Source organism: Falco cherrug, chromosome Z (assembly GCF_023634085.1).
Source record: "Falco cherrug isolate bFalChe1 chromosome Z, bFalChe1.pri, whole genome shotgun sequence".
Lineage (NCBI taxonomy): Eukaryota > Metazoa > Chordata > Aves > Falconiformes > Falconidae > Falco > Falco cherrug.
The window spans coordinates 11,932,505-11,959,677 of NC_073720.1; the positions used below are offsets into that span (position 1 = coordinate 11,932,505).

General features: G+C 48.1%; 2 protein-coding genes across 3 annotated transcripts; both read right to left on the reverse strand.

Moving 5' to 3' along the window:
- Positions 1-82: 82 nt before the first annotated feature.
- Positions 83-12,567, reverse strand: LOC106631014 (SH2 domain-containing protein 4B-like). 2 transcript variants are annotated; one of them, XM_055699774.1, is made up of 15 exons: positions 12,519-12,567; positions 12,123-12,188; positions 11,726-11,845; positions 10,748-10,833; positions 10,455-10,502; positions 8,876-8,923; positions 8,605-8,696; positions 7,290-7,418; positions 6,825-6,931; positions 6,303-6,502; positions 4,199-4,288; positions 3,016-3,181; positions 2,382-2,684; positions 1,990-2,065; positions 83-357 (listed from the first exon to the last, which is right to left on the reverse strand). In XM_055699774.1, the coding sequence occupies exons 1-14, from the start codon at positions 12,537-12,539 to the stop codon at positions 1,994-1,996; spliced, it is 1,548 nt and encodes a 515-aa protein (XP_055555749.1). In that variant the 5' UTR covers positions 12,540-12,567; the 3' UTR covers positions 83-357; positions 1,990-1,993. The 2 variants fall into 2 exon arrangements, with proteins under 2 accessions (XP_055555749.1, XP_027657793.2); XM_027801992.2 differs by having other exon boundaries at positions 83-752.
- A 527-nt stretch (positions 12,568-13,094) lies between these two features.
- LOC129734762 (unconventional myosin-VIIa-like) lies at positions 13,095-27,153 on the reverse strand. The gene is made up of 15 exons (XM_055699773.1): positions 27,021-27,153; positions 26,885-26,950; positions 26,674-26,804; positions 23,922-24,024; positions 21,130-21,232; positions 20,516-20,672; positions 20,087-20,189; positions 19,718-19,846; positions 18,349-18,457; positions 17,008-17,124; positions 15,957-16,057; positions 15,407-15,493; positions 15,167-15,232; positions 14,733-14,846; positions 13,095-13,504 (listed from the first exon to the last, which is right to left on the reverse strand). Exons 1-15 carry the CDS (start codon positions 27,135-27,137, stop codon positions 13,160-13,162), a joined length of 1,848 nt encoding a protein of 615 aa, XP_055555748.1. The 5' UTR covers positions 27,138-27,153; the 3' UTR covers positions 13,095-13,159.
- Between the last annotated feature and the right edge of the window lie 20 nt (positions 27,154-27,173).

Below are 27,173 nucleotides of genomic sequence, written 5' to 3' on the forward strand. Positions count from 1 at the left end.
GTTAGCCATTCTCCTCCATTTGCAGTCCCTGGCTGAACTGACTGAGGTAATAGAAACAAAGAAAACACTGAGCTTCTCCTTGCAGAAATAAATTTTATTTCAAAAAGTTGAAAATTTATTACAAGTAGCATATTCTGCTATCTTCAGTGTAAAGCAGCATGTTGTTCAGTCCGGACTGGTAGTGATTCCAATCTGGATGAACAGGAGGGTTTCTCCAGCAGCTTCCCCAGTGATCCCCTGACTTGAGCTGTGGCTAATGACTGGGAAGCAGCATGCCAGCACACTGATGCAAGGGCAGGAAGTTCCCTCTGCAGAAATATCTTCTTGCCCCTTTTCTCAGCTCCCGTTCAAGTGCTCCTGCACTCAACAAAAAGGATATACCAGTTTCATTTCTTACTTCCCAAGCCCAGTTTCCCTTAGTACCCAGATCGGTGAACACATAGAACCAAAACAGTGACAGAAGACATGAAGAGGTAGGAAATCAGTACAGGTATCTGTGAGAAAACAAGCTGTCATCAGACATTCAGTTTGTGACTATTAAATGTGCGAGGCCAGGGGTCTCCAGGCACACTAAAGTATCGACATGCAGACTGTCGGGCACCGTGGGTCTGTGCAGAGTGTGACTGTTCCTGTCCTTTTCCCCTCTGCCAGGCTGAGACTGGTCCAGATGCTGCAGTCTCAGCCTCTGAGATTAGCTGCATGCTGATGAAAGTTAGTTGCTGCAGCAGGGCTCTCTAAAGGCACAGGGCTAGCTGTATGCAGCAAAAACAGAAAGAAAAAAAGACAAAAAAAAAAAAAAAAAGACTGCTGTATGTCTGGGTATGTTCACCTTGTTAGGCATGGCCCAGCAACATCTGAAGAGTACAGGGCTGAGCCACTCTGACCTTCAAACAAGAAACACAACTCCATGGTGGACACAGAAGGAGGGCTCCATTCAGCAATCCCAGTGTGACATGCTTGCAGTTACCTAGGCAGATCCCACATGTTTTTTTCTTTCTTTTGCCTAACCTCAGACACAAGGAACATCCCCTGGGTACATTAATACCCATGTACAGGAACGAAGCAATTAAGCCAAACACTTCAGGGAGAGGATTTTCTCAGCCATCAAGAGGAAGACAAGACAGGCCCCAGATAAAAAGCTTTTCTCCAACACAAATTCCTGGGAGCAGAACCACGCAGGGAAATCAGCAATTCTGGTGCAAAGCTGCAAGCCTTACAGCGGGTCGGCAGCTAACAGCATGGTGTTCTGATCCCTCTCCACTCTCAGCTGACACAAATCCAGATTTTTCTAGAGGTGTACAGCAGCACCACTACTGCTTCCTCCTGCCTTCAGCAATTGAATGGGACAGGGATTCACCCACACTGGCTGCACAACAGAGCTCACACCCACTAGATGCTTCAGACAATTAATGCATGGGGCGCAGCCAGCTGTGTCTGAAGGCCCTTCCTGGCCCACTTCATCTACTCCTGTGAGCCACCCAGTACATTACAGCCTCAGTAACCAGCTGCTTCTAGTTGCTGAGACCTTGAAAAGTCCTCACAGACTGCTGCCTTTTCTTATGTTCTCAGCCTGGCCTTCAGCACATTGCCTCTGCTACCCCCCAAGGCTCTCTGCCCAGCACCCACTTCTGATACATGGGACTATTGTAGCACGCAGATAAGCTTTCTGATAGTACTTGTCCTTCCAGCCCCAGGCATCTAACAAACCGTGAGCTCCCTCCAGCAGCCTTGTTACTGTACTGCAAGCACACTCTGACCACAGGTGCTGGGAACCCAACCTTACACTTTTTTCCCAATCCTTCTGGTCTCTTTGCAGTCCTGGAATGGAAGCTGGCCACTGCCCTCTGTTTTTTCTGCTCTATATCAAGGCAGTCGGTGGCCAAGAGATGCTCCAGGTGGAGCAGGAAGGGAAGAGCCCCTTTGCTCCTCCATTTCCTGGAGAAGCTGCAATTGCTATCTGCCCTCTTGCATGATTATCTGTCTTCTTACCATATCACTTGGGCTCTACATCCTCAACGTTGAGAGCCTGACAGCATCTCTGTACAGAGGTCTTCAAGGAAGAGAACTGCAGTGAGAAGCAGAGAGACAGGATTAGGGGAGCAGTGACTGGGATGCCAGCCACGTCACAGCCCCCTCTGTTGTGGACTATTCTTTGGGCATCTCAGTGAGCCTCTCCCAGGGTCTCCCCGAGCCTGGCACTTCCAGTGAACACAGTCTTGATCCCAAGACCACCAAATAAAAACAGACCCAGGAGCTAGGAAACAAGAGTGCTGCTTGTGAAAGAAGAGTGCTTCTCTCTCCTGCCCCTGGGTAGGGCAGCTCCACATGTCCCAGCACAGCCACGGGTGGCAAGGCTCGGCAGAGAATATGCCCCAGCTCACCTGCTGGATTTCCTGCATCGCCAGACGTATGGAAGAGTGGAGGCGAAGGAAGGCTTGTTGGCTGCCTCCCTTCTTGCCTGAGCTTGGCTTTGTCCTGCTGTTGTCCGGGCTCTGTTGTTTTTGGCAATCCATGGTCCTCCTGAACCGTCTGAAAACTGCAGCTGTTCCTGACTGCACAGCAGGTGTGCCAGTGGAAGGCCTGGAGGGGCAGGGCTGCTCCTCTGCAGCGGTCTTCCACTCAGCTGCTGGTGAACCCAGCGTAAGGCACTCCAGATCTTTGTAATCCAAACTCTCACTACTTTCCTGAGGGAAGGAAGAATGGATTCAGCAGTGGTTTGCAGACCATCCACACACTTCAAACAGCACAAACAAGCACAATGTCAGCTGTGCCCACTGCTGACATTCAGGGGGCAGGGGCTGTCATCCACCTGCCAGGACCTCTTTCCCATGCCAGGTTTCTCCAGTGACTAGCTAGTAGCATTTCCCAGTGCATGCAGAAGAGGCCAAGCTGCCCGACCAGAATGGGACACCCCCAATGGGAACACAAAGACAGATGCTGCTGCAGTGACTCTGTCTGCGCAGGGCAGAGTCCATGCCCCATCCCCTTGTCTGGCTGCAGATCCTTGACATTCACCTGCTCACAGGGAACAGTCAGTATTTCCATGAAGGGCTTGATGCCCACAGTCTGGTGATACCGAACCAGTTCGGTGAGTGAGGCATGAGCCCGGTCTTCTCCCAGGACGACATAGTGTGCCCTGGGCTGGATCTGGATCAGGTAGTGTCTGCAGTGGCCTTCACCCCTGAGGAGATGGACAGACAGAAATAGGCATGGCATGGGGTCACAGTGTCTCTCCAGGACCCAGTCACTGCTCTTTGCACTCATCTCAAGAGGTCAGATGTGATCAGGAGTCACAGTAACAAATATCACAAAGATGCAGGAGATGCACTATGCTGGAGTGTCACACGCTGTACTAGTAGGTCCTGGAGGAGCTGCAATTTCCCCAAAGACAGTGACAGGAGAACCCCGGCAGCTGGATCCAAACCCCAGCAGACTGTACTGCCTCCCAATGCCTGTTGTCCACATCAAAACTCTGTCCTACCCCTTGCCTGAGGCTGTGCAAAAACCATGCCCTTGCAGCACTCTGATTGCCTCTCCTCAGACCCTCCTCTAGACTCATCTGCTCTGCTTCAGTCAATGCTCCTTCCAACATGGTTTGCCCACTTAGCCACATAGCACAGCCTAAAAGGGACCTGCAGTCTTCAAGCTGCATCCTTCCACCCACAAACATCTAGTTTCTGGCAAGAGACAGACTCTGCAGTGTCCTGCCTGCTACTTCAAACTGTCTGAGGCACTCACAACAGAGGAGGATGAGCATCATCCTCACTGGACACTTCTGTGGAGGAGGTTAACTCCTCCAGCCACGCATAGCTCAGTTTCATAGAATCAGAGAATCATTTAGGTTGGAAAAGACCTTTAAGATCATGGAGTCCAACCGTTAACCTAATACTGCCAAGTCCACCACTAAACCATGTCCTTAAGTGCCATATCTACACGTCTTTTAAATACCTCCAGGAATGGAACTCCACCACCTCCCTGGGTAGCCTGTTGCAATGCTTGACGACTCTTTTGGAGAAGAAATTTTTCCTAATATCCAGTCTAAACCTCCCCTCATGCAACTTGAAGCCATTTCCTCTTGTCTTCTTGCTTTGTACTTGGGAGGAAAGACCAACATCCGTCTTGCTACAACCTCCTTTCAGGTAATTGTAGAGAGCAATAAGGTCTCACCTCAGCCTTCTTGGCAAGGCTCGTTACCTACCTGTATGTCAAGATGTAGCCTGGTTGGCTCTGGCTCATACGAACAAGGAAGCAACCCAAAGGCTTGTCATTCAACAAGTTTTCAGCTTCCCTGGAAGCAGAAAAAAGTTTTTAAGTGGACAGTGAGCAGTTGCCTCTGTGCAGGGATTCCCATCCTATCTCATGTGCTACCATAGTAGTGCTCCCAGTCCACAGGGAGGACAGCATCTGCCCCATGTGCTCCTAGTTACAAGTTTCCCAACTCAGGCTTGGTGGTGCAGGGAGGCATTAGCAGGCTGAGGAGGTACAATACTCTCAGCCAAAGCCTCTCCAAGCAGGGCTGCTCCAAACCTGCCCCTGTGGTCTGACTGGTGCAATAGCAACCACTGTCTTCCAGCTCAGAGCACATTACAAAGTATTGCTGAGATGAAAAGGCTGTACACATGTGCCTTTCCTACACTCCAGGGCTGTTGGAAGAAGTCAGGACACTGTGGGGTAGTGGTGTTCGGCACAATTTAAGCCCACTGCCTTGCAAAAACACCAGCTTGGATTACACCACTCGGGCTCTCTAAACTTCCTGCTGGAAGGAGGTCTTCCCGGTCTCTGCCCAACAGACAAAGCACCGCTTTGTGCTTGTCATGTGCCTTGCTCCAGCGCATCACCAGTGCAATTTGGGATTGCTCTGGCTGCTTTGTTACATGAGGCTGAGCTTACACTGCTGCATGGAGACTTAAATCCAGCAACAGGAAGCACCACTTAAAAGGTGTCTGATCTTCAGTGTCTTTGGGAAGGATCTGCTATGTCTTTCATTGTGAAGTGTTCATGGCTAGCCTATTCAGACAGTTTTGTCTTCCAGGTGCTAGTTCCTCTCCTGCATTCCTGGATCTGTGGACAAAAGCATTAATGCAGGTGGGTGCCTTGATAATTATCTTAAAAATAGAAAAAAAATGCAGCTACCGGGGAGTTGACAGCTACTCTAGTGTCCTTTACTAAGCTAACCTGCTGTATAATGTCTCTTAAATTGTGATCAGAGCGATAAACTGACAAAATCTGGGAACTTGTTATCTAGTAAGACTGAAGAAGACTTGCAGCTTTAACAGAAAAAAGTTACAAACTGGAAGGAAGATGGTAAGGGTGTTCAAATAACAGGTACACTTGGCAGCAATGCCCACACACAAGTCCCAGCAAATAAGGGACGCTGGCAGTTAGCAAGCATGCAGCGCCATAGGTTAGTTTGCAGACAGGGGAGACTACAGCCAGAAATTCTGACATCTACCTGCTAGCCCCACTGTCTTACTCCTATCTGATCACTGGCATAATCAGCCTTTCTCTGCTTACCACACTGCTTTGAAAGCAGTACTTGGCTCAGCCAAGAGACTGAAGTATAAGGCACAACCAGTAGAAAAAAAAAATAGTTTTCCCAAAAAAGCTTGAGAGTTTACAGTCTCGTAAACAACTGCATAAGAAAGTAGAGCTTTGTGGATGTCTCTCAGCTTAAAGGGATGTAAATTCCACCTATGTTGCACCCTCCTCAAATGGGCAAAGATACCAACAAAACCCCTTTCTTTTTCCATTATCTGGTGGCTTTGGGGGAATATTGCTATTGGGTAATCATTAAAGTCCCCCTTAATAGTTTTTTAAATAAACGTACACTGAATTCTGTATTCTCCTGCTGTAAACTGAGGTCTCCTCCTGACCTACAAAATACAATAACAGTCATAATGAGTCAGACCAGAAGTCCATCTTCATTCCGTGTCATGTCTCTGCAAACAGTCCGCAACAGGGTAAACACGTGTGTGTATTTCCTCTCCAGGTATGTTCCAAGCCTCCTTTCCCTGCACAGGATTGGTATTTTGGAACCCACAGTGGACTTATTTCCTCTGAGTTTCCATAGTTGATCCCTGGACCTATGTAAATTTCAGCATCTGCATCCTGTGACAGGAAGCTCCAAGCCTCCCCCTAAGGGTTTGAAACTCACAGCCTAAAAGTGAAAGGTTATGCAGATCACTCTCATTCCTTCAGGAGACAAACCCTGGCAAATCCAGCCTGTGCAGTCCTCCTAAGGACACAGCAGCTTCTGCCTGCCTGCCATTGTCCGCTGTGGCCACTGTGACCAGTGCACTCACCTCCGGCTGATTATCCCATACAGCCAGCTTGGAAAGGCCTCATCATCCTGTATGACCTTCTCGGCCTGCATCTCTTTGAACCAGCAGAGACTTGCTCCTCTCTTGATATTTCTCCTTTTTGCCTTTTCTTGAGTTTGCTCTTCTCTGCCCAGAGCAGGACGAGGTGCAGAAGGGTTCAAGAAGTTATCAAAAGGAGTGGACTGAAAGTGGAGAGAGAGGGAAAGTGGGCAGGAAAGCAAGGTCAAAGGCAGGGGACCGGGATCACTTTGGTAGTGATCCCATTCCTGAGTTCTTGAAGATAAGATCAGTTGCAAACCATCAAACCTGTTTTCAGTTCCTCAAAGATCCTGACCACACTTTTTAACTAACCACAGTAGGAAAGGACTCTCTAACTTCCCATAATAAGAATGTCAACTGTTCTCCTGGGACCACATGCTGGAGAACATGTGCATACAGAAGGTGGAAGGAGCAGGGAACCAGCACACCTGGCTAAGGGGCTCCAAGGAGAGCCAATATTGCTACCTCTGTTAGCTTGCTGCGTGGCCGTGGCACTGGTGACTGCACTGGCTTTTCAGGACAAGGCAGAGGGTGCCTCTTCCGTGGCATGGGGACTGGACAGGAGATTCTTTCTGCAACAAGAGGGAAGAAGTAGATGAAATCTAGCATCTCAGCTCCCTGAGGTCCATCCTTCACATGTCCAGGATAGGGACAGGCTCTGCTGCATGGAGTATGGGGGTAAGACACAGCTTGGCACTCCACCCAGCAGAGTCAGGCAAACAACCTTCACTGTACTGTTTCTGCCCCCCAGAGAGAAAGCCACATTTTCAAGTGGCAGAAACACAGGCACCTCGCTGCCCACCCCATCGATGGAGCCCTCACCCCAGGAAAGCCAGAGGGAGGCCATCATTGCGTGGAGCTTACAGCACTTCAGGGTTAGCATCGCATGAGTAGCCATGCATGGGGGCAGTGGGAGGGGGAGCAACTCACTCTGGGCCTCTGCTTCTATGGCGAGCTGCTGCCTTCTTTCTCGCTCTGCCTCCTGTAGCCGCTGTGCCTGAGCTCTCAGCTCAGCCACCAGTGTTAGGTAACTCTTCCTGCATCTGAATCCCCTGAAAACTGTTCAGAGAAAAGCTGTAGTTAGAAAAAAAACGCTGGACATGCCTTTGGCACTCCCTGGGTGAAGCCCACAGTGATATTCCTTCACCCAGTGCAAAGCCCTCAACACTCAAATCACGTTAATAAAAAGCAATGCAAATGCTACTGTGAGCAGGCAGTCAAAACCACATGAGACTTGCCTTACACTCTCTAAGCAGCCAGATCACAGATTTAAAAAAAAAAAAAAAATCACATTACAGATCTAAGCTCCCATGTCTGATGCCAAGGCACTTAAAGTCTCACAGAAGAGCCTCTGTTAGTCATCTATCTCCCTGTACCCTTCAGACACTGTGAAGAAGAGAGGACTTCCTTGGTGTCAGCCTACAGGAAAACCTTTTCCATAAGCAGCCATCACAGGGTCCACTGGGAGCATTACAGACATTGCATTATCCCGCCTGCTCTACCAGGTACCAAAGCACATGAACTAAAAGCCACACCTCTCATTTCCCACTGCCCACACACCTTCCCCATCAATGAGAACAAGGTGCAGCATGTGACAGTCTGACATTCGTCATACTGTGCAGTGCATAGCCAGAAGCTGCTCAGATGCTTCAGCAGTGCGACAACCAGTACAGAAGTACAACAGAGAGGGATCAGGCAGGGTGGCAGCCTCCTCCTCCTGGCTGCACAATCCTCATGAAGCCTGTACACATGGAAGTACCAAACTGCCCACAGTGCCTGCTCTGGAAAACCAGTTGCCAGAGCAGAAGCTATATGGAAGGGAAAGGAAAAAAGCAAAGCAAACCAAACCAAACCTTCACCCCCTTCTGCCTGTCTCTGAAAGCAGGAATGAGGTCTGCTTCCCTCTTCCCTCTCCTCAGCTTAATGTCACTCAACAAGCCTTCACTCCAGAGGACAGTTAACCATATCCCAGGACACAGCCAAATCATATGCTTGCCTGCTCAGCTCAGTTGTCCTTTCCCTTTCCAAGGCTCACACCCTCACATCCTCACACCCAGAGGATGAGCACTGAGGAGGTGGATATCTGCAATATGCACTGACTCCACAGGGCCCCGATATGAAGATAGTGCCTGGCCCACTTTTACATCACCTGCAAAGATGCAACGGTGGAGCAGGGACTGGAGAAAAGTTTTCCCTTGAGCTGGTCTGAGATCAGAATTAAGGGACTCTCCTGCCCCGTGCTCACCTTTCTGTATGACAACTGCTGCTCTTTCCAGCCGCTCCACATACTTTGCCAGCTGTTCCTGGTGCCAATATTTAAAGAAAAGTCGTGACTTTCTGTGAAGTCAAGGAGAGAAAGAAACAGTAAGAAACACTGTCTACACTTGCATCCATCATCCACAGGACAGGCCTTTCCTACAGCCATAAAGTTCTCCCCAAAGGGAACCAGTAAGCCTACATGTATAAGTCTCTGCAGTTCAGGCCCCCCATTCCCAGTAACAGTGATTCACACCTACCCACACATCCAGTGTGCTAGCTCTGTACTTTGCAGTATCTCCAAGCAGCTGAAAGAGAAGAAAAAAAGTGAAATAAAAAATTTTCCACCCAAAGAGAACACCATGCAGCCAGTGGATTTAGGTGCATAAAGGAAGAGAAAGCATCTCAACAATTCTGCATCACATACCCTATCACCCGATCACATTCAGTAACTAACTGGCTGTCAGTCTGTAGTGCTCCTTGAGGTACAGCTAGGATAACATTTCAGGAACATCAGCAAAGGGGTTCCCAGAGGCAGATTTCCTTCAACTCCCTGGAAGGCAAGTCTGCAGAGCCTATTTTGTTCTCAGAACTGCTTTTCCTTATTTCATTTCCAAGTGTTCTGGAGCTTACAAGTTGCAAGGTTGGCACAGCAAGGCTTCCGGGAGAAAGCCTGTTCTCCAATTCCAGTTTCATTTTGCAGACTCTAGTGATAAAATTTGGGTCACTTGGAAAGATTCCCCAACACTTGGAACTGAAAGCAGTACTCTAGCTGTACCACACAGACAGCTTCCTCCCTCTGCCTGCAAAACCAGGCTGTGAAATTGTAGTAGCACTTTTTGCTAACATCTTGCTTAGAAAAGCAGAAGTGGTTTTCCTTCTATCTCAGCAAACTTCCACTGTGCCACAATCCATATCCACGGTAATTCTTTTCTCCAATGCATCCTATAATTTTTGTGCCTGAAAGCACACCATGCTGCCTGTTTACCATCATCTCTTACCTATGAGATTCCCTCTTGACCTCACTTGGGCTTGCAATTCTTAATTCAGAACTGTCAGTAACTTCAGGGAAGGCCAGAGGAGCTACTGCCAGAACTGTTCCAGGAGAACATTCAAGTCCTTTTCTTCAAAGACTGAAAAAACCCGTCAGCTGGCTGCCTGACATGCTTCGTTCTTGCTATCAGTCACAATTGACTGTGGCAGGAAGGAAGGACTGGGAAAGCGGAGAAGAGGAAGAGGGGAGTTGCTGCCCTAGATGCAGAAAGGAAAAAGCTGACAGGGTAAGACTGCAGAGCTGGAGGGACACTTACATGTGTAAGGAACAGTCAGGTTCTGAAAGCACTGAGGGCATTACGTCTGTACACATAAAAAATTCTTGGATCAGAAACATCCTTTCTAGCCTGGGAGACATTCAGTGCTGGCTGCTTGCTCAGAAAACTCTTCTTGCTTGCTCATCTTCTTATTCTCCCATGAGACCATCAGGAAAAAGCCTGGAGAGGCACCTGGCAAATGTGATGAGCCCCTGCCATACTGAGTTCAGTGGATACCCTTGACCATTATTGTGACTTCCTTAATTGAGTACATTAGCTAGTTCTTATTCCACAGGATAGCAAGGCTTTAGAGTAATTGAATTGCTACATAGCAATTCAAGAAAGATTTCATTTATCACTGTACCAAATGCTTTTAAAACACTAACTGCCCTTGCCTAGTGATCTGTGTTCCCCAGTACCACAAAAACCCATTCTCACTTTGTTCCTTTTACTCAGTTTGCTAAGCTACTCTGAGCAAAAGCCTCTGAAGAAAAAACTGGATTGCAGGTAACAAAGGAAGGGTTCCTACCTTTCTTTGGTGAGGGAAACATCCGGTTTAACTAGAAGAATTCTATATCTGTGAAAAACAAACCAATACAGCAAGGTAAGAGCCACATCCTTGATGTGCTGAGCTGATCCATGTCACCCTCACAAGGCGACAATAAATCACTGTCTTTCCCACTCAGCCTCCCACAGCAAACAACCCCATGACCTCAGGCCCATGAACTTTACAGAGGCTGTTTCACTCCTTGCCCGTACCTGGTTACCAGGGTTGGTTCCCTAACAATACCTAAGAAGGAACACTTGGAGGTTTTAACAAACCTTTCAGCAAATTCCTCAAATGAGGGTCTCCAGGAGAAACCACGTCTTCGGATATGGATTGTCTCCAGCAGTCCGTTGTACCGAAGCTGAAGCAGCACCACAAAGAAGACCAGAGAAACAAACAGAAGCAGGTCATTGGGACATCAGTTTGCTCCTCTGCAGCCAGAAACACCTTAATTCAGCCCTAAACTTCTCTAGTTCAAAATGAGTAAGTTCCTTTCTGGAAATGTATCCCTGGTTAGAGACTGGATTTACCACATCCTGTAACTCTGATGATTAACCACTCTCAGTTAAAGATTGGAAACATAGAAACCAATGACTGAAATAACTTCACCTTCCAGCCATGGGTACTGCTTTGGCTCTGTCCCTTAGAGGGCAGCCTTTTACTTCCAAATCTGGACACAGAAATACTCTGAGGCACGGATGAACTTCCCTCTTAATCCTATCCTTTCTTATATACATTAAGCAGACCACAGAGCTTTCTGAACTCTTCTAATCATTTTCGGTATTCTTCAAAGCGCCTGGATGTCAGACCTGACTCAATATCCAAGGATAGTCATATCAGCACATTTCAGCTCCTATCAAAGTGATCCCAACTTGGCTCCTGTTCAGAATTGCCCTGGCTGATGGGTGAGAGCAGTCTCCTCCGGGAAGCATCAGTTTTTCTGGAGTACTGTCTGTACCAGTTCCCATCCAGGAGATGCAAAGATGAATCCTAGTGCCTGACAAGCAGATCTCATTGCATTCATGAAAAAGATAATGGGAGAGAACTAAGACCGCAAAAGCTGGACCTAGCGGTCTCTGTCACAAAAACAACCAAGTACCCAGAACCTTTACATGCATAAAAAGTGTGTCTATGCTTTCTCTTGCAAGGGAAGACCAGTTGACTTCCTGCTATCTCCACAGCCTTTTGGTGGGGTCTGCTCTCCCCACCGAGACGTGGCAGAACTACCTGTAAAGGACACTGCTTTTCCTCACCTGCAGCAGCACCATCTGGCTGTCCACCACACCTGGCTCCTTGCGGCTGTTTGGCTTTATGCAGCGCACAAAGTGTGGGTTGGCAGAATACAGCCTCTCCATGAGTACCATCAGGGAATGCTGGTGAGGGCAGAGAAAGGTCAACAGTCCAGCAAGCCACAGCACTGCCAGAGCCCGGTGTGCAATTTCCTGCAGCGTGAACTGTCTTCCCACCCCAAAGCAACTTCCCAGGCTCTGACAGCAAACAGGTCACTCCCACCATGATCAGCTGTGCTTGGCACCCAGAGAAACCCCTGTCTGCATGCTGGATGCTTTAACTGTGCTTAGCGGCCTGGAAGCCCCTATGAAAATATCACTGCACCCATCTCAAAGGGCACCATAAAGCAGCAATACTTACCCGGAACTGAGCTCCAGCAGACTGTTTTCGTGTGCTGTTGAACTTGTCATCAGCTCCTGGTATGACCTGAAACCAATCCCAAACAAAAGATCATTCCTGAAAGAAGTACTTGATTGCCATCCAAAGAGTTCTGCTGGAAGGCAGATGGCAAAAAAGAGAGACAATGGATTTCAAGGGACGGAAGGCAAGTTAAACATATCAGCAGAAGCAAGCAGAAAACCTAGGAAAAAGCAAAGGAGAAATTGTTTGTTGCAAGCAGATTGCTGCCTGCTCTTATTTTTCAAGCAATTTCTGCCTGCTCCCATTTTCAGCCAGTTTCTCAAATAACAAATATCAGGTAACTATGGGTAACTATGCCTCATTTATCCATTGCCCTGTGGACCCGAAGTGCAATACCTTGGCTTTCACATGAGGCATCAGTGTCCCTGTCCTCGAGACAGTGGCTGGAAGAACAGAGACAACAATTAATTTTGTACCTTTGCTCACAATCAACCATGTCTAAACATTCAAACCTCACTTCACACACAAGTCTCTCTATAAATACTGAATCACAGACAGGGCATTAGGTTCCACCATGTGGAAATACAAGGGAAGGGCTGAAGAAAGTGGCACGGACTGAGCAGGAAAAAAAAAAAATATCTGCACTAGAAGCTCTATGCTCAGCCAGAATCCAAGGAAATATCCACCTGATTTGTCTTTAAATCTTTGCTTTGATAGAAGCCTTGAAGGCTCTGAGGGTTTATCAATAACTGCAAAAAGGGAGTATAGTGGTGGGACAAAAATAATGCATAACCTCAGTGATTTTAAACTTGTTTAAAACTGAAAACAAAAATGTGTTTGAAAAGCATAATCTCTACACTCATTGTTTGTGGCTTTACAGCAATCTATTTTCAGTGTGAACAGCTAGGAGCTATGACTTTGTACAGCTTCATTTCTAGATGAGAACAGAGCATATGGAATGGTGCAGTGGAGACAGTCATGCACTGGCCGTGGAGAATATGGGCTATCTGATCTAAAGGAAGACACCTGAGCAGTGGCTAATTCTCTGGAAGAGGATACAACCTGCCTTGCTTCCCAGGGGGGAATGAACACCTCCAGCAGCATGGTACATGCCAGCAGCCCCCCTCCAGGCTGCAGTCTTCCCAAAGTCTCCCTGGGGCTGCTAGCTGTGAAACATGTTCATAGTATATGTGCCTCATCTCCACACTTAACTCTTGCCAGGGTGGGCCTTGATTCATGTGGGATGTCCTATCATAGCAGAGGGACTTGCCTGCGAATAGCACAGTGACCAAGGGAGTGACACTGTTGATGAAGAGCCCATGGATGTTGGCTGGCAAGGTGTCTCTGTTCTTCTCTAGAAACCCCCCAGCAGTATACTGTACCTAGGGGAAACGGCAGCAAGTCACTAAGGCCAGCAGTGATCACAGGCTTGCTGTGAAAGCCACTTCCACAGCTTGCCAGGAGCAACAGTTAAACTGAATATACACTGGCTTGCAGGTGATTTCTGTACACCAGCTCTCACATGAATTTTGTAAATACATATGCACCCCATTCAGATGCAAATCATGAGGAACAAAACCCCAATGATGGCAACTGGAACCACAGCAGTGCACCTTAACACTGAGACATCGCCCTTTTTTTGTTCTCCTATTGTTGATTATGAAGTTTCATTTACTTTTGGTCTATGCTTCACTCTTTTCTTTCCCCACCTCTTCCCTTTGAACAGGCTTTCATCCTTTGTCACAGACCACTTTGTTTCTTTTGCTCCCTTCCTTTCTCACACCCAGCCTGCCACTCTCCTTTCTGTGTTAGGTGATTTTTCTAATAAAGAATGTCACAAATAACAACTCAGTCAACAATGGCAAGATTAGATTACTAAATTTTATCCTGAATCATCATATCTGCTCCTGCTTAAAAAATTGTCTCCAATAAATTCAACATATTTGGGCGAATGCTTTCAAAATTGGTGGCAGCAAGGTTACGTGCAGTAGTACTAAACTTCAAGCTGCTTAGGTTCCACTGAAAATATAAATAAGGGCGTACACTTTGAAAACATTAACTACCTGGCTGCTCTCACTGTGCTCCTCAGTGCTGGTAATAAAATAGTGACTGCTGTGCTCTGGAACCCAATAGGTAAAGGTAAAGCCTTTACACTGTCATTTGGTGCTGCACAGTGGATGCAGGGCTTTTATTTTATAAAGAACTGTTTTACAGCTCCAATAGAATGATGATGAGTACAGAGATTCTTCTAATACCCTAAGCTTCCCAGAGGTAGCCCCACTTTTATCAGGGATCCTCTCTTCCCATACCTTCTACAGAAATCCAAGGGAATAATAGAAGGCAACTCCCTGGGAACACATCACTTCTGTTATTAGTACTGTTGGACTCCTTAACATCAAAGCCTTATTTGTCTTATACTTAGGTGTAAGCGTCCCCTCCTCTGCCAGCTTTGGTCACTGCTTGACCCTTCCTTCTGCTTTTTTCTTCCCTGCCCTGGTGGCTCCCCTGCCACAGCAGAGAAGGTTGATGCTCTCTACCCTGCTTCACTAAAAAACAACACATTTTCCCCCTCCTACATACAACAGCATTCTTCATGCAAACAGTACATACTTTCCCAGCATAGTGAAAAATGCTGAAGCCCAAAACACGGCCTCGGCTTGGCTGGAAGTGTACGTTCCCCTTGAAGCTGTTGTTTAGTTTATCCACAAATGTCTTATCAGTTGCCTGCAGGAAAGCAGATTTCATAATCAAATCATGAGGCCATAACAAAGACTTCATCAGGGCACATGGAAGCATAAAAAAAAAAAAAAAAAAAAAGTGTTGGAAGTGTCCTTGGATGTGCAACAGTTTCATACCGTACTCTCCCTCTGACTCTTCACAAGGATAATATCATTACACTGTCCCTGATCTGGCTGTCTTGTTTCAACAATCACACATTGGGACACCTCCGTTCATCCTGCCTTTGAAAGTCACACTCCAACATAAGAGCTCTCTCTGCAGCCTGGATATTTATTGCTATATTCTGCCCCCTTTCTCATGCATACCTGAGGGAATGCACTCTGTTCATCCAGAAGAGATAGCAGTCCAAGTGGCTTGGCCAGGAGCAGATTCTGCAGGAAAGGAGACACATTACACATACCTAAAGCAGTACAGGGCACCCACTCTCACCTATACCACCCTTTGAAGAGGTTCTTCCCAGGTGCATCTCCTACCCATGCCAGAAAGAGAAAGATTCCTCTCTTACCTTGATGGAGCAATTCTCTTCTGTCAGTCCTTTCACTCACCAGAATAGGTTCATTATTGCTGAATGTGATATTCTCCCAAGGCAGCTCTTCTTCCTTATAGGCAGCCTGCTCCAGCTGGAAAATGTGCTGAGAAAGAGGAATCAAAAAAAAAAAAAAAAGAGTTTGGAGCACCCAGCAGACTTGGCTAGACAATCCTGAACACCTCTCTTCCCATGCTGAACAGAGGACAAAGGGTGGCTCTGTCACCTTAGGCACAAGAGGTCTAAGATGAAACTGCTGTTCTGCATGCTCATCTGTAAGCATGTCACTCACTGATGCTGGTGCATAAAGCTGGAACAGTTCTCAGAGTGTAAGTGTCCCCTCCTCCGCCAGCTTTGGTCACTGCTTGACCCTTCCTTCTGCTTTTTTCTTCCCTGCCCTAGTGGCTCCACTGTCACAGCAGAGAAGGTTGGTGCTCTCTACCCTGCTTCACTAATCACCATTTCTGTCCTTCCAGGTAATAGCCCTGTTTTTACCCAAGATGTCCTTCATATGTCAGGTGCTCTACTTTCTCTGCCACACAAGGTGAGATCACTCACAGCAGACTTACATGGTTGAAGAAGTGCTGCAGCTGTTCATTGGCCAAGTTTATGCAAAGCTGTTCAAAACTATTCACTGCAAAGTTTTCAAACCCAAAAATATCCAAGATACCTAAAAGAGGGAAGATGAGTGCATCATGGAGCCTGCAAATCATTCCTGCAGATAGCTACATACCCCAATACACAACTAAATCTCCCATCACCCAGCTCTTGTGGCACAGGGAAACCCCAGCCAAGTTACCAGGAGTACCTCTCCCATAACTCCTCCTGGAAACCTAGTTAGGAGAAGCCGACTCCCAGCCCCATCTCCTCTGCAAAGCTGGTGCCCAGAACTACAGCCTCACAGCTGCTTCAGACCAACCATCTGCTCAGAGCTGGCCAAGGCCCTACAGACTTGTGTTCAGTTCTCGGCCCTTCACCGTAAGAAAGTCACTGAGCTGCTGGAGCGTGTCCAGAGAAGGGCAACAAAGCTGGTACAGGGTCTGGAGCACAAGTCTGATGGGGCACTGCTGAGGGAACTGGGCTTGTTTAGCCTGGAGGAAAGGAGGCTCAGTGGAGCCCCCATCGCTGATTACAACTGTCTGAAAGGAGGGTGTAGTGAGGTGGATGTTGGTCTCTGCCAGGTAACATCTGACAGGACAAGAGGAAATGGCTTCAAGTTGCATGAGGGAAGGTTTAGGTTGGATATTAGGATTGTTTTTTTTCTCCAAAAGGGTTGTCAAGCATTGGAACAGGCTGCCCAGGGAGGTGGTGGAGTCCCATCCCTGGAGGTATTTAAAAGTCGTGTAGAAGTGGCACTTAGGGACATGGTTTAATGATGGACTTGACAGTGTTAGGTTAATGGTTGGACTCGATGATCTTAAACGTCTTTTCCAACCTAAAAGGTTCTATGGTTCTATTCTATGACTTCATGCAGTTGACTAGTATCTCCAACACGATCATGTATTTGCTAAGGGATCCCTGCACACAATCTCTGTGAAACTTCATATTGTGCCTTTCCTTCATTGTGGCTGGGGGATGCACAGCTGAGGACAGAACAGGAGCAAGGCAGGCAGAACTCACCTATCTCCCTCAGTTCCACCTCAGGATCCATGTTCTCAGCCAGCAGCTCATTGACCTTGCAAATGATCCAGCCAAATACTCGGCTATATGCCTCCTTTGCAATGGAGTCCCGAGCATCTGCACAAATGGAACAACAGCAGCTCAATGAAGGGGTCAAAGGAGAGCAGGGAACAAAGCACACAAGCTGGCTCAATACATTCACTTCTCTCAACAATGTTTGGTGGTTTATTAAGCTATTTTAATGATCAAACAAACATGAAATATCCATCTGATTTCCCCTGCCCTCTGTAAGCTCAAAAGGAGCTCTTTCATTCAAAAATCTTTGAAATCTTGCTACAGGGTCAGATTTGGCATATTAGGGCACTTGTGAGACACTCTAAAATAGAGAATTTTCCTTCCAAAGAAGTCCAGCCACTTTTTAGAATAACCAGAAACCTGCTTTCCCCTCTGCAGGTCTAATAAGTATGGATCCCTGCACTGCTAAACCAAGTGAGAGACTCTGACCTGTACTTGGAAAACTGAATGGTTCTGTTCCTCCTAGACCACAGCTGTCAAGTGTTTAAGCACTACGGGCAAGAGGAGGATGCAATTCATGGAAAATGTGCTGACATTCTAAGAAGAATGTAAACAAATCAACATGATGTATTGCATGATGGGAGATGTATACTTTATTGTCTGGAGAGATGCAAGAGAAGATATCTGGAAAACAGAACTAGCTAATTCCCCATTTTCAGTTTTTTCTTTCATAATTTCATAATTATTTCTGGATTAGTCAAGCAATAATCTAGAAATCCTGGGATTTCTTTTTTATTTTTTAAATCTTTTATTTTAACTGAACCTTTTTGTGCAGGTTACCTTGGGTTATTTTCTTACTGAACAGGAAAACAACACTTTGTGCTTGCTACTTTAACACTCTTCCCTTTCACCTCATTCCTTCCCTGACACTGTGCTATCTCTTTGACTCTTAGTTAATTCTCCACCTACTACCTAGAGCTCTGCACACTGCCAGAACTCTGAAGCAGGAGCTTTGCCCTCCTTTATACAAATACCTACAGTTTATATCTAGGCTGGACTGAGAAAGAACGCAAAGCTAATTCCTTGGTTTCTCATTTAATCTCTGCTGTTTCCCAGAGGTCAAACAAAAGTAGCATTAATAGTCAGTACATTCAGTAAAAGACTAAACAGATAAACATTGATATACTCGCCACTGTGCAAGAGGAATGAAGGGGCACAGACAGACATTTTTGTTTCCAACAAGTTGCACATGTGTGGGGATACCCTTCTGTCAAATATGGGTCAGTCTTTCTAGCCAGCACATCTGCAATTCATTATGTTTCTTACCTTGTGCCTGCTGCTGGGTGTGAAAACGCTGAATCTGCTCACCTCGGGTCACTGACGTCGTACAAATAAGGCATTTTAACAGTTCATCTTCTTGGACTCCAAACTGAACCTGGGAGAGAGGAAATAGATGAGTCAATAGTGAACCTTTATTCTTCTTGGGGGGATTGTATCTCCTTGTGTCTGTGCGACACCCAGTGTAATGGGATCATGATTCAGATTCAGGCCTTTGATCTCCACTGTAAGGTAAGTATTACTGTTAACATCTCTCAGCACTGGAGTCAGATATGGGCTTTCAGATCTGCATTATCCCTGCAGCGACCAAGCTCACTCTTGCGCTCTCTCTGAAATACTTTCCATTTTGCTTTCCTTCTGCTGCCACCTTTCACTTTCTTTGGGAGACACGCCAGTCCCTGCTAAGTGCTTTAATGACTTATTGAACAGCACCATTCAGAGGTCACTATGTTAAGTGCTGAGATGTCTGAGCTTCAGCAGACTTCAGAGTCACACAAACCCAAGAGACAGGAAACAAAGGGAACGAAGACAGAACCGAACCCCTCAGTGATTGCTTTAACAGGAATTCCCCTCCCATGGGCAAAAAACAAGGAGCAGACTTAAGAAGACAGACAAAAAGAAGCTGGCTACTGAACAGATGTAGGTCATTGTTTCAGCTATGGTGTAGGAAAGAAACAGGCAAAGAGATGGGAGTAAAACTAAAACTGAAGAGTGATAAGATTTCAAAGAGATCAAAACAGACATAGAAAGGGCAGAAATACATTCTGTTCTGTGTTGTTAACAAAGCAGGATAATGTATCCATCCCATATAATAAAAATGAGATTGTCCTGGGGAATATATACATCTTAATCCGTGATAATTTCATGTGAAATAGCAGAAACTTTAACTCTGGATAACCAATAAAAGTTGATGGCAGTTGAAGCAGTATCCTTGGACAAGATCTGTTGAAAACACAGAACTAGTGTTCAGATACTGCATACCTGAATTTCTCCAAGGCATCACCACACTTAGAAATGTGTAACCATTTAATTTTAAACAGCTTGTATTGTATGAAGTCAACAAGGCACATATGATATTGCCATATGCAAGAGGCTGGTTCTAGACATACAAGAAATAGAAAAGTGAAAAAAGAAATAGTAAAGTGTCTCTTTGGGCATGAATAGCAGTGAACACAAATGCAGTTGTGGGGTCATACTGTGCATTTCTTGAGAAAACTCCTTGTTCTTCAGGAGCCTTCACACTCCGAGGCAGAAATGTCCTCTGCCATCTCTGGCAGGAGCAGCTCCTGCAGTCACACTGGCAGTGGGAACCAGCACCATATTCATAAGGTTTCTGTCAGCTCTTCTTGTGACTTACCGCTGCAGCCTTCAGCCATCCTCGTGAGGCTTCACTCACTTTTACAGACCCATTGCTCTCCTCAGGTTGAAAGGTCACATTGCCCAGAGACAACACACCAGCCAAGATTGCCTGCATGTCCACTTGCTCCTAAAACACAACAGAAAGGTGACTGAAAACCTATCAGCATGTAACAGACAACATGGGAGGGCCTAGAAGTTGGTGAGGTGAGGGAAAAGGCACTACATGAAGACTGACAGATTCAGGTATGGAAGCACCATGGACAATCCAGAGAGGAGAGAAACAGGACTGAGCCTCAAAACAGCAGCCAGAAAGAAACCCTATGCCTGCAAGCAGCACAGATGGAAATTAAACAACCCCAGAACTAACCTGTTCTTGGAAGCCCACCCTGTCAAGGGCATTGCACACCTCTTGGTATTTGTGTTTCCAGCGCTGAGCTACATCCCATGTACAAAACTGTCCACCTATGTACCTGAGAAAATGTATATCCCATACAAAACTGTTATACAATCAGCACAGCAGGTCAGTCCTACCCCAAAGGAACAAAGCAGATCAGCAGTGGTGGAGACATGAAAGGGAAAGAAACTTTTCGAAGGTAATATAGCAGAGACTCCAGACCTCCCAGCTTCCATGATGGCCCATTATGTAGCACCATTCAGATCCCACTCCAGCTTCCATTCATTTACCTGTACCAGGCTCCACAGACAGAACCACAGGGAAGAGACATAGGCTCCACTATGCTGCTTTCCCTTCCACCCCCCATCATGGAGACTAAACTAGGGTCTGCCTTTGAAATACCTGTAAAGTGAAGGATCCAACAGCCCATACATCTCCTTTTCCTCTGAAGAGAGTCCAGCAAACATGTAGTAGAAGATATGGAAATTCCTCTCCCCAGTATCCTGATGCACCACCCGTGACTTCTCTAATAGGTACTCACTCAGCTTTGCACCTCGCACTGCACACAAGAAGGTGACAGGGTAAACTTTGCACTTGGGGACATGAAGCTGAGTTGTCCCACATCTCTTACTTGGTGATAGAAGCATAGGGTTGCCTAAAATAACTTTCTTATGTGCAATACCCTCTAGACTGCCCAGTGCTCTGCAAATGGGCTTCTCCATGTTTCCCGTCATCTTAGAGATGCCTGCTCACCTCCTTTAGCAGCAACTTAGGCTTCTGGCACCATAAAGTATTACAGATACTTCCCCTGCACTGTCACCTCCATATCCCTCCTGCACTCCCACAATGGCCAAACCCAGCCCTTATCCTATAGCTGTGGCTGCTGTAAGATTTTACTGAATTGCACACCATTCGTACAGGCAGTCAGGTGTCAAAATTTCACCCTCCACAAGTTCTGGCTGCTCAGCCCTCTCCCTCCGGCATCTAACCATCCCCCAGACTGCCCTGGAATTTACCTGTGTTCTTCTGGAAATGCAGCTCTATGTATTTTCCAAAGCGGCTACTGTTGTCATTCATCACAGTCTGGGCATTGCCAAAAGCTTCAAGCAACAGATTTACCTAGAAGTGAGGAAGCAGAACAAACTTTCTTCAAACTAAGTGATTCAATCTAACTTACTTGCAAAACTTTATTTCTAGCATTTCCAATTCAGCATTCACTTGGAACAGGAACCACTCCACGAGTACCCAAGAGCACCCATTTTATCATACCCTGGATAAAGGAACTGAAAGAAGCAAATATAACAAAGACTAAGCAGCATGAGACTACTGAAAATAAGCACAATTAAACTGATTTGACCTCAGTAAGTTCACCAACTCATCTGTTAAAAGATAGATTGGTATAACAGATTTCCACAAAGCATCTGACATGGCATCACTAGATAATTTGACTGCTATACTACAACAATAAACAAGGTAAACATGGCACTCCGCAAATGTAAGCACGATAACTTAGCTACTGAAGTTTGTTGATAGCATAAGACTCAGGACAGCGAATTATAGAAAAACCTAACAGAACAATCAGACCACTTTGGTAAACTGGATGCAAACAAGGTGAAATGACAGGTGTTGGGTTTTTTTCAGCCAAGAATACCTACTGACGGCAAGAAAGGTGCCTTAGGATACGTACTGGGCAGCCTGCTGAACACAGCTTTAAAGCATGACACTGTAATCCCAAAAGGGCTAACTCAGTCCTCAACTGTATCTACAGGAACCAAATAAGATGCCTATTATTTCTTCACTGTCACCTCTAGGCTTTCCAAGGATTTTTCCAGACAGCTCAGCTGGATTGAGGTGAAGTTTTGTTTTCAGTGGAGGAATTGCAGACTGGGTCCAGGCACTATGCTGGGCAAACACAGCTGTCCTGCTTCCTGAACCTACTCAGCTCAAAAGCAGTTTGGCAGTGTGGCCCAAGCCAGCTCTAAGTGGAGCCAGCAGGTATGTCAGTGCCACACTCCCACAAAGGAGCACAGGTGTTCACCTCAGATCCACCATAGATGATACCACACTGAAATAATGTGCCATTTGAGCCCAAAGCACAGCACAGTGCAGTGTGTTTGCAGGGCAAGGTTTTGGTGGCGGGGGGCACAGGGGCGGCCTCTGTGAGAAGCTTCCAGAAGCTGCCCCCGTGCCCGGTGCAGCCCGTGCCAGCCGGCTCCGAGCTGGGCCCGGTGCTGGGCAAGGCCGAGCCCGTCGGTGCCGGTGGCAGCCGCAGGGACCGTGTATTTCAGATCGTGTATTTAAGTGCGAGCGAGCCCAGCAGCCCCGCGGCCCCCGGGCCGGGGCAGGGGGAGGCCGGGGGGCTCCAGGCGCCGCAGCAGCGGCTCCCCCAGCCCGCGGGGCGGCCCCCGGCGGGGCGGGCCGTGCCCCCAGCCCGCGGAGCCCCCGGGGGAGCAGCTCCCCCCCCGCAGCCCGGGCAGGGCCCCCCCCGGGGCAGGGGGTGCCCGCAGGGGGCTGTGACCCGCGGGCAGCGGCGCTGGAGCAGCTCCGGGCAGGGCCCGTGGCCCCGCGGGGAGAGGAGCCCGGGCCGGGCCGGGCTGGGGCAGGGCCGGTGCCCCCGCGGCGGCCGGGCCGGGCCGGGCGTGAAGAGCCGCAGCCCGTGGGAAGGACCCACGGCGGAGAAGGTCGTGGAACTGCTGCCGTAGGCTGGAGCCCGGGCTGGAGCGGGGGCAGAGTGAGCAGCCCCGTCCCCGAGGGGGAAGGAGCGGCAGGGACAACGGGTGAGGGACTGACCCAGCCTCCTCATGCCCCTGCACCGCTTGCTCGGGATGGGGTGGGGTGGTGGTGTTGAGAAGAGGTATAGAAATTGGGAGTGAACCTGAGCCTGGGAAGAAGGGGGGGCGGGGGGGAGGTGTTTTAAGATTTGCTCTTATTCTTCATTATTCTATTCTGATGTTAACTGGCAATAAATTAAATTAATTTTCCCCAGGTTGAGTCTGTTTGTCCTGTGACAGTAATTGCTGAGTGATCTCCCTATCTATATCTGGACCCAGGAGCCTTTTGTTACATTTTTCTCCTCCTGTCCAGCTGAGGAGGGGGAGTGATGGAGCAGCTTCAGTGGGCATATGTTGTCCAGCCAATGTTAACCAACACCACAGAAAAAGATCTCTGAAAACAGAGACTTTAAAATGAAGTTCCAAGATTCCAAGAACTCACTCTGCTTAATCTATCACATGGAAGGTTAAAGTATGATTTGCCCCAAAACCCTCACAACTACCTGGGGAGCAATTCAAGTGGAAATACTTCAGACCAAAGAGATAAATACGTTTCAGAATCAGCTACCAAAAGTATATGAAAACAGCAAAGATGAAGTTGGCCAGGTAGCAGGTATGTGCCTGACAGTAAGTGTAAGTAGCCAAAGAAAGCTGACTAAGGGCTGTGTGGATTCTCTATCCCTGTGTACCATTAAATCAAGAGTTCATTTTTCAAATAAAAGCCCTTGTTCTACCTCAATCAGGAAATTATTTGGAAAAATGTCCCTAATCCCTTAAAGAACATGATAAACAACTGCAATAATTTTCTATCATTTAAGATATCGCAACATTACCAGCAAGCAGAATTACTGCCCTACAAGCCCTTCTAATTTGTGGTGAGCTATTTCACCACCCTTATGCACTGTTTTCTTATGTGTCTTAGGTTTTGCTCCCTGACTTTCAGTGGTGATTCATCAGCAGGCCTCTGGAGTCTAATGCAAGTTGTTTTGCGGCAATGTTACTTCTGCATCTTCAAGCACCATCCTGTAATGACCTACCTGAAGGATCTGCTGCTCCAGCTGCAAGTTGCCTTTGCTAAGGTTCATTATGTGCTGCAACAATAGCTTTGTGCTCTCTGTTTTCCCCGCGCCGCTCTCTCCACTGCCAAGAAAAAGCAAAGGAAATTCCAGCAGCTGTAAAGTATCGTTGTTCTGCCCCTTACATCTTAGTGCCGCATAATTTAAGAGTGTTCTCCTGTCCAAGAATTTCACAGCTTTTTCAGCTAAACCACATATGTGAGCAGCTTTACACAGTGGGTCCCACAAGGTCCTGACCCTTCCCCAGGGGAATTTTTCGCCATCTGCAAAGGGAGTACTCCGTGCTGTCATTTCTGGGCAAGGTGCACCAGACAGACCATTTGCTCTGCTTCTTCAGAAAAAATTTATCCAACTTCTGGAAAACAATCTCCTCCAAATGGGATCTGATACATTGACTCCCCCACACATGCTGGAGTTGACGGCTTCCTCTTCTTCCAGAGAGATTTGCCCCATCATCTCATATCCACAACTGAGTACTGATCTTGAGATGATGTGACAATCTCAAACCTCAGGTGCTTCACACATTCACATTCATCAGCTGGTTGAGAATGTGGGCACACTGCCACAGGGCTGCCTGCACACCTGCAGCGGTGTGTATCGCTCTGTCATCACACGTACCCAGCACCTCCACCTCCAAGTCAAACAAGCAGCACTTGGAAAGCACAGTTTCCCATGTCCTGGGAGGGAGAACGTACCATCAGTGAGACGTGTCTTTGACCGACAACATCATACTGGCAGAGAACTTCAGTGCATGTATAGAAAAAAAACGAATGCAGGAAATGCTGAAGGTATACTTGAGGGCAGGTCTCAATTTCCATACCTGACCTTTGAGCAGTGTGGCTTTATTGCTTTGTAGCTCCCAGTGGCTCTGCACTTGGGATCAAGTATGTATCACAGCAAATACTACAAGATACCTGATCTCAAGCACAGATCAGGCCATCACCATCCAAATATGCACAAACAAAATAAGACCATTCTGACAGTTGAGAACATGCCATCCAACAGCACTCCTGCACAGTATACAAGACGTATTCTTGTTTTCAGTGACTTCCTTCCCCCCCAAAAGCACTGCCAGTCAGCATTCCCACGGTTCAAGCCTGTCCTTGTTCCCTCTGACAAGCATAGCAGCTTCACAAGGTCCTGCAAACACTGTCTAGCTGCAGGTGTGTAACTGCCCCAGGCTGTGAAGAAAAGCAGAGTAATCTCCAGGAGACCTAAGTGCTGTACCACAGCACACCCAGGCTGTGACTAACATTCCATGACTGGGAAGGCACGAGGAGCCAGCGCAGGACCACTTGATTGCAATGAGCATTTGTCACCTGGGGGCAGCTGCTGCGTTCAGCATCAACCTCTGAGATGTGCCACTCAGACCTCCCAGACAGCTAGAGAGAACGAAGTGACCACAAAGAATAGTAGAGCCTGACAAGTCTCCATGCTGTTCTCAGAAACTGTGGTGTAACAGGAGTGACTTCCTCCTGCCCCTCTGCCCCAATGAGGTTACCTTTGCTCATGCCAGGTAATCTTAGTAACGAGTGTTTCACCACTAGCAGAGAGCAAAACCATGACCCTCCTATGACAGCAACGCACAGGCTAGTTAACAGGGTTACATGATGCACAGGAGTAGCTCAGACTCTGGTCCCTGAGACCACGAACTGCTGGCAGAAAACCATCAGACCACTCACTTCTTAGCAAACATCCACAGGTTACTCTTTCTTGTCTTCCACTTCCCAAGACAAACACTCTGACTGTTTTGCATCCCTAAGAGCCCTACCAGCAGAACATCATCCGCTGAATTCATGACCACCACTCTGTGTGTGCACTTCATGTAAAGCACAGGCACTGATGGCCTGCAGGCTGGAGAAATGAGTCCTTACTCAAGGGATCCTCAAGGTCAGTTCCCAGTCCCACCGAGATTCAGCAAAGCATGTCCACACCATACAGACTGAAAATATGAATAAAATGATCAGAAGGCCAATATAAAGATGAGAATATTAGATCAAACAAGCTGCCAATTAACATTGTAACCAAGATGACATTTACACTGTTCTCTGCAATACCCAGAGCAGGCAGTTAGCATTCTGAGGCTTTCTCCTTGATGCTGTTTGATGCTTTCTCTGCCAGCTGCTGCTGTTTGAGGCCGCCTCTGCTCATTGATGCTACCTGCTGCCCTGCACAGTTTCAGCAGAACAATAGTGACTTCAGGGAGTGAAACGCCTGTGACATCAGGTTGCTTTTTGGTTACAAGAACCTATTTCCACCCCCACCCACCCCTTCTAGTGGACAGGACTGTCCACGACTAAGATTTTTCCTAACCAGACTCCCAAAGGTCTTATAGCGCGAAAAAGCTTTTTCTTTGCCATGCTCTTTGGTTAACCACGGGCAGCTCCACTTCGGGCAAACAGGTTCCCTTCGTTACGTTATAGCCCTCATTACAGCAGTTACGGTGGGAGCTGTTTCGCCGAAGCAGAGCACCTTGTGGCTTCCCCAGGGCTGGTTAAACATCCTGGTGCCACCTGCCCCCCGCAACGAGCCCGGCACCCCCCGCCTGGCAGGCGGGCAGCTGGGGCAAGCGCCGCCGCGTCCCGACTCGCCGGCAGCCCCGCGGGCGAGCTGCGCCAGGCGCCTGGCCGGGCAGAGCCCCGAGGGAGCCCCCGGCCGCCGCCCGGCCCCCGCCCCACCCGGCTCCGGCGAGCCCCCGGCCCGGCCCCCTCACCTGATGACGATAGACTGGCCCCGCGGGCTGCCGCCCCCGCGGCCCAGCATGGCGTGGTAGGCGCGGCTGGCCACGGCGAAGATGTGGGGCGGCAGCGTGCCGGTCCCGTAGTTCTGGTACCGCTCGGACACCTGCGGGCAAGCGGCGGCACAGAGTTGGTGAACGGGCGGGGAGGGCGCCGGAGCCGGCCGGCGGGGGCCACGGGGCTCACCTCTCTCCCGTACAGCGACAGGGGCTGGAAGGGGTTCATGGCGACGAGGATGTCCCCGATGTCAGTCTAGCGGAGAGGGGAGAGCCCGTCAGCCGAGCGCCCGCCACCGCCCCCCGCCGCAGCCCCCGGCACTCACGTAGATCTGCTGCCGCAGAAACCGCTGCTGCAGCCCGGCCAGCAGCGCCACCTCGTCCAGCTCCGGCAGCTCCGCCAGGTTCCCGCCCGGCGGACGAAGCTCCCCCACCGACACCATCCCGCACCGCTCCCGCTGCCCGCGCCACCGCCGAGA